The sequence below is a fragment of the Lepisma saccharinum genome, chromosome 8 (genome assembly GCF_977018435.1).
Source record: "Lepisma saccharinum chromosome 8, izLepSacc3.1, whole genome shotgun sequence".
Taxonomy (NCBI): Eukaryota; Metazoa; Arthropoda; class Insecta; order Zygentoma; family Lepismatidae; genus Lepisma; species Lepisma saccharinum.
Genome location: NC_139236.1, coordinates 4,138,486 through 4,146,281, shown reverse-complemented (window position 1 = coordinate 4,146,281; position 7,796 = coordinate 4,138,486). Strand labels below are relative to the sequence as shown.

Here is a 7,796-nt window from a genome sequence, read left to right as displayed (position 1 = left end):
CTCGGGACCCAACATGCAGAGATTTTTTTCATTAACAAATGATGATGAATAATTGAATGCACACTGCCAGTTGAGATGCCACATGTGTCTGCTCTATGGCGGACAGTCACTTGCCAGTCTGCCAAAATCATGTCATGCACTTTTGTAATCATTTCTGCTGTGGTCACCGTTGCAGGTGAGCCACCACCATGCTCATCTTCACAGGTCTGCCGACCACATTTAAATTCACGGCACCATCTCTTCACTAGATCATATGAAAGGCTAGAGTCTCCAAGAGTTCCCACCATATCTGCATGGATGTCTTTCGGTGTTAGATTTTTCTTGAGTAAATATTTTATCACTGCTCGGACCTCAGATTTTTCCATTGTTTCACATGTGGCTACACTTCTTACTGATCATCAACGTGTAACGAAAAGAGAAATTGTTGTAAATTCTTGAAACTTTGTGAATATTAGTCTAAAGAATAAACAATGTTACATATAAAATTACAGGTCTCTACTATCACTGGAAATGGGTCAGGGGCGGAGCATGCTGAACCACCCTCGTACTCACTACTAGGGTTTAATTTTACTTGATCTACTGTATTATATTAAGATACCCATTGGGGGGGTGGGGGGGCAAGTGCAGGTGACCTATTCCCTTGCCTGATTTATCACCGCACGCCACTGTTTGGTACTGTCCTTCTAAGCCCCCTAATTCCAATCTTTCTTCCAATAAGTTCAAAGAGTGGGCCTCCTCGATGGCACAGTGGTATCGTCGTTGCCTTGTAATCAAGGGATCCCAGGTTGGATACCCGGTGGATGCAAGTAGTGGTTCGAATCTCACTTTAAACTGTAAGTCCAGTCCCGATTAGCCTTTCTGTGCAAAAAGTGGACTTAGAAACAACAAATCAATCAATAAGTTCAAAGGAAATTATAACCATCGATTATGTAATAAATGAATGCTACACAAATATATTTTCATTATTTAATTTTTGCACTTGGTAAGTCTTTCTTGGGGAGGGGTCCAGACCCCTCCCCAAATAAGTCCTTGAGTTTCCTCGATGAAATTAGTAGTAATTATCTCTCCTTGTATTCAAGGGGTCTCACGTTCGATCCCCGGTAGAACTACACAGTGGTCTGGATCCCACTTTATCCTGTAGCCCCAGTCCCGATTACCCTATTTAAGCATGTAATTGACTTAAAACTAACTTTAATTTTGCTATAATGTATGTAAGATTCAATTGGGACAGTCTCTGTACTAATGTATTTATCCTTTTGGAAAATAGAAATAAGACAAATGAAACACAATGGAAAAACATCCGGGTGAAGGAAATCAACTTTGGATTTTCCGAAATGGTCGGAGCACGGTCAAAAGCCGCCCCCAAGGGAAAAGACGATGCCAAGGGTAGAAGAAGAAGTAAGCGAAGCCATGCCCACTATTGTAAAACCTGGTCAGAGTCATCTATTGGCAGACGGCTAAACTTGTAGGACTTGAACATAACCCTGCCAGCCGATGGCCAGCCGCGCTATGGCTTGAATAAAGCCATTCTCAAAGCTGTTTGAAAATGCATATCAATGTTTGCAAATGGCGTATTGTCACAATGGGCCTCTCAATTTGAAAAAACAAAAAATCAGTTTACTCAGGAAGGATGCAAGAAAGCCTTGCAAGGTTTAATTTTTACAGTAACTTAGAATTGGGCTCTATACGCCGATCCAAAAACTGAGATATTTGACAGCTAATATCTTTTAAAATGTGGAAGTGATAAAAAAATTTCAATATTCACTGTTAAGATTAATCCTTTCTAATCAATTCACCACAAAGCTCATTCAAATGTCTCAAATAGTTTTCGAGTAAAAGTGTTCTGAATGAGTCTGTTTTTCCGCTGCCCATGATATGGCCTCTTAACAAGAACTACATGGAAGGACAGGTCCAAGATGTTCCAAGGTCAGTTACACATTTGATAGTATCTGCAGAAAAGTCAAGTGAACAAGAGCAACCAAAAGATTATACAGAATGTCTCAGTGGAGATGGAATAGTAGAGGCTGAACATTCGCCAAAATCCTCTAAAACCAAGGGAGCTGTTGAAGATGCCAAGGGTGATAACAGGAGAAAGCAATATATATGTTCCATCTACAACAAATGTTTCTCCCAAAAAAAACATCTGAATGCACATACAAGGATCCATACAAAAGAGAAGCCTTTCAATTGTTCAATTTGCAACAAAGATTTTGCCATTAAAAATTACCTTAATTTACATATGAGAGTACACACAAAAGAGTAATTGTACAATTTGCAACAAAGATTTTGCTTCTAAATACAATGTCAATGCACACCTGAAAGTACATACAAAAGAAAAACCTTTCAAGTGTTCAATTTGTAACAAAGATTTTGCATGCAAAGGAAATCTTAATAAGCATGTGAGAGTTCACAACAGAGAGAAATGTGTTAATTGTTCAATTTGCAGCAAAGATTTTGTTCATAAAGATTACCTTAATAGTCACATGAGAGTTCACACAAAAGATAAACCTTTTAATTGTTCAATTTGTGACAAAGCTTTTGCCCGTAAATATAAACTTAATATGCATATGAGAGTACACACAAAAGAGAAACCTTTTAATTGTTCAATTTGTGACAAAGCTTTTGCCCATAAATATAAACTTAATATGCATATGAGAGTACACACAAAAGAGAAACCTTTTAATTGTTCAATTTGTGACAAAGCTTTTGCCCGTAAATATAAACTTAATATGCATATGAGAGTACACACAAAAGAGAAACCTTTTAATTGTTCAATTTGTGACAAAGCTTTTGCCCGTAAATATAAACTTAATATGCATATGAGAGTACACACAAAAGAGAAACCTTTTAATTGTTCAATTTGCAGCAAAGATTTTGTCCATAAAGATACACTCCGTATACATATGAGGACACACATGAAAGAGAAACCTTTTAAGTGTCCATTTTGCAAGAAAGCTTTTGTCTGTAAAGATAAACTTAGTATGCATATAAGAGTACACATGAAAGAGAAAAAATGTAATTGTTCAATTTGCAATAAAGGATTTGTCCAAAAGAACAATCTTATTGTGCATTTGAGAATTCACATCAAAGGGAGGACTCTTCTTAAATGTTCAATTTGTGACAAAGAATTTTACTATGAACGATATCTTAAAAAGCGTATGAAAGTTCACACCAAAGACAATACTTGTAATTCTTCAATTTGCAGCGAAAATTTAGCTTACAAAAAATAAAAACATATGACCATAAATACAAAAGAATGGATTGGTTTTACTTTATGTTTCTTCCACTTTTATCTAATTACGAAGATTACACTCAATAGTATCGTATAGGTTAGAGTTGTTTTTTTTTTAATCATGTTTTGTATTTAAAATTTTGTGTAACCTATATATACACATGTGGAGGAGGACAGACAGTGTATAAATACTAATGCATTGAGTATGGAATTTTGTAATTGTTTAATAATTTAGTTTCAGAATGTTCGCAATAATTAATTCGGTGTAGAATGCGATGAATATTTGCATCTTCTCAACATATTTGTTTCTTTTCCTTTCTGTCACTAAGATATACAATCAGAAATGAGATTTATTTCAAAGCACTAACTTTCCACCCAATCTAGGCATGCTAGATACGAAAAGTCCACAATTATTTTGAAACTAATTTACTTAACATTATTACCATTCACTCTTAGTAATTCTGTCTCCTATTTTCTTTAAAAAGCAATAGGAACTTGCATCAATTTGGATCAAAAAGTACCTAAATTGTTGTCATAATCCAACAGAAAGTATTTGGTCAAACAAGGAAAGAGGTGTCTTTCTCCCTCCCTCTCTCTCAATCAAAATGTATGTATGATTTCACTTTTCCCACTTGTTCGATCGGAAAGGCTAGTGCTTAGCCTCTCTTCTCTCTCCCACATTTCTCAGTACTTCGAACTCTTAAACCACGAAGGCACTACTTGCACATCCATGAGTATTTAACCGCACATTTCACATAACTAACCTTGAATATGAATACAAGATTTGTTAAACTACCTATGTGGACTGCCTCTTCAAACTGAATTTTTAGTACTATTGGGATCTGTGGTGTAGTGGTAGCATGCTCGACTTGTGTTACATGGATCGTAAGATCGATTCCAAACCACAAGAGAAACTTTTTCAGGAGGCAAAAGGCATTTGACGAAATATTTGTTCAGATTCATGGAAATAACGTTGATTCCTTCCAAGTGTTGTAAACATTAAATTCCAGACTGCTATCTCAATTGCAGCAGACAATTAGATATCATGTGACATGTAGAAACCAAACAGTAAGTATAGCGTAGTCATTACTAGGGCTCGGAAGTTGACCTACAGAATGACCTTAAAATTATTAAAAAATGGCCTAAAATAATTTTTGCTCTGTAAACGAAAGCTTGATTTTTTAATAAAATTAAAAGAGAGTCATTTAATTAGAAGTCCTAAAGATGAGTCTACCTTCGCACACAGTTTGTGTTTTGTAAGAAACACATACGAGGGGTGATCAGGTTGCTCTGACCCTAACATAGAAAGAGCGGCAATAGGGTTTCAACTCTTTTTTTATTTTTCAACATACTCCCCTGCAACTCCAATGCACTTCTCCCATCGGTGCTCCAACGCGTGGATACCTTGCAAAAAAAATTCTTCCGACTGGTCCTCCAACCATGAGTCCAGAGCCCTTATCACCTCAGAATCATCAGAAAATTTTTGCCCACGAATGTCATTCTTCAAATGTTTGAACAAATGGAAATCACTGGGTGCCAAATCTGGGGAATAGGGTGAGTGGGGCAGCAATTCGAACGATGCATCTGCGATAGCGGCCCTCGCAATGCGTGAGGTGTGGACAGGTGCATTGTCCTGGTGTCATCCACTGGTCAACATCCCACGCCTCTTTTTCTTGATGTAATCACGTAATTTCTTGATTAGGTCACTGTAGTATGTGCCAGTGATGGTTTGGCCTCTTTGTAGATAGTCCACAAGAAGGACACCCTTGCAGTTCCAGAAAATTGAGGCCATCACCTACTTGGCTGACGTTTGCACCTTGAACTTCTTCGTTAGTGGAGAATGTGAGTGTTTCCACTCCATGCTTCGTGATTTTGTTTCTGGGTCGAAGTGATGGACCCATGTTTCATCCATAGTTACAAATCGGGCAAGGAAATCATCTATATCAGCACGAAACTTGTCAAGAAGTTCTTGACTGATGAGCACTCGGGTGCGCCTCTGATCTGGAGTGAGGTTTCGAGGGTTCCATCTTGCAGCTATTTTTTTCATTTGCAATTCTTGGGTAATTATGTTTTGCACAGTGCCATATGACAGGCCACACATCTCAGCAACATGACGGATAGTGACTCGACGAACCTTCGGCACGATATCATGGACTTTGTTAATGTTTTCGGTCCTCATGACAGTTTTTGGTGCTCCACCTGCATGTTCATCCTCACACAACTCTCTCCCACAATGAAACTCACGACACCATGTCTTCGTCATACTGTATGAAGGAGCACTGTCCCCTAATGTATCCACCAAGTCCTCATGAATTTTGGATACCGTCCACTTCTTCTTCACAAAATATTTGATCACCGCTCTCACCTCAGTTTTCTCCATTCTGGCACATTGACACAACTTCACTCAGTTAAACCCCTGTAAAAAGAAAACTGAATGTTACTTAGATTTGCAATTCAGATTGAAAGCATATGAAGGATCACTAAACAATAGCAAAATAAAAAACCTGTTCGCCCCTCGTATCATGAAATGAAGTTGCTTTTCTTGGTGTCATATATTATTATTTGAAAAAAAATTCAAGGGAAATTATAAACAATTATGCACACAAATGTTATTGATACATATTTTTCTTTTTTAATGCCAAGAAAGTTTAACAAGATGGTATAAATGTTAGTTTTTGTTTTCAAAGTGTAGATATTTATAGTTTACTGTTATGTAGTACAGTAATATTTTGATTGTAGTGTTACATGTAAAATGCTTAATCCTCAAATAGCAAGTAGATATAATAAATCAGTTTATTTTGTGCCAGTAACATATCATTATTTACATTGAATAATTTAATGAAGGGAATATGGGTGATGTTACAAGAGGTGAAAGTCCGAGTAATGCTATCTAGGCATATTTAATTGATATGTAAAGGCGGTTTTTTTTATAGGTTTGTTTTTCGATGTGGCAACACTGCTGCCCACGACAGCCAAGTGAACAGCTGACAGCGGCGTTGTGCTCAGTGTGGTGTGCCATTTCACCATGAATAGACTTACACCAGAACAACGCCTACAAATTGTGCAACTGTATTACGAACATCGTGGTTCAGTGCGTGCAACGTACCGTGAGCTACGTCCAATCTATGCTCGACATAAGCGTCCATCCGAGCAAGTTATTCGACTAACCATGGAACGTTTTTGCACCACGTATACTCTAATTGATACGACTCATCCGCAGAGACCGTGTACAGTGTGCACCGAAGAAGTTGTTGCTGCTGTGGAGCGTAGTGTTCAGGAGGACCCGAATGAGTCTATTCACCATCGTGCACAGCAATTGGAGCTGTGTCCATCCACTGTATGGAAGATTTTGAGGAAAGATCTTGGTTTACGAGCGTACAAGATCCAGCTCATGTAAGAATTGAAGCCACCTGACCACCGTATGTGTCGTGAGTTCGGTGCCTGGGCCGAAACCGAGATTGTCCGTGATCCTCAGTTTCATCACATTTTATTCAGTGATGAGGCCCATTTTTGGTTGAATGGCTATGTCAACAAGCAAAATTGCCGCATTTGGAGTGGCGAAAATCCACAAGCCATTCTTGAGATGCCGTTACATCCACAAAAAGTGATGGTTTGGTGTGCTTTATGGGCTGGTGGAATCATTGGTCCTTATTTCTTCAAAAATTATGCCGGCCAGAATGTGACAGTCAATGGAGAGCGCTATCGATCCATGCTTCAGGACTTTTTCGTTCCCCAATTGACTGGCATAAATGTGGAAGAGCTGTGGTTTCAACAGGACAGCGCAACATGCCACACAGCGTGTGCCACAATCACTTTATTGAAGGACACATTCGATGAGCGCATAATTTCGCGTCATGGACCTGTGAATTGGCCTCCAAGATCATGTGACTTAACACCTTTAGATTTTTTCTGTGGGGATATGTGAAGTCGCTCGTCTACGCTGATAAACCTGAGACAATGGACAACTTGGAAGCCAACATTTGCCACGTGATTGCCGATATATGGCCCCAGCTGCTAAAAAAGGTGGTCGACAAGTGGACTTCCAGATTGCGCTTTATTCACGCCAGCCATGGTGCCCATATGCCCGAAATCATCTTTAAACAATAATGGCATACAATTCTCTTTCCAATAAAGCCAATACCATGGCCAGTACCACGAGTTTGAGGTGTTTTATTTCATGTTCATGTTCTATCCCTCTAAAAAACACCCCGTATATAGATATAGACTACATTGATTTTAAAAAACAAGCCAAAATTGGGTTCCACTCATAAATGCTTGGAATTTATTGTCTGTCAACTTATCGTTAAAGAAAATAACATGTAAGAACAATGGTGAATTGTCCACATCATGCTGCTGACAAGTTAAACCAATGTGTCTGCAAGACAATATTTCTTGTTTTGATCTGTACTTGAATTCATGTCAAATATATATGGATTTGAACATTACTAGATTTTTCTTATGGAAATTACCTGTTCATTGTTCTTCGATAAATTTCTATATGACATTTAAATCACCTTCTGCATGAACCTATTTACCCAATACAAGAAGAATTTCATTTGTGATT

General features: G+C 38.1%; 1 protein-coding gene across 1 annotated transcript; it reads left to right on the top strand.

Moving 5' to 3' along the window:
• The first annotated feature begins 6,653 nt into the window (after window positions 1-6,653).
• On the top strand, window positions 6,654-7,157 carry LOC145991336 (uncharacterized). The gene has a single exon (XM_083127337.1). The coding sequence runs from the start codon at window positions 6,654-6,656 to the stop codon at window positions 7,155-7,157; it is 504 nt and encodes a 167-aa protein (XP_082983463.1).
• Window positions 7,158-7,796: the final 639 nt, after the last annotated feature.

Excerpts from the sequence above, each read along its gene's own strand:
- LOC145991336 (XM_083127337.1), top strand. The coding sequence starts at position 6,654 with ATGTGTCGTGAGTTCGGTGCCTGGGCCGAAACCGAGATTGTCCGTGAT.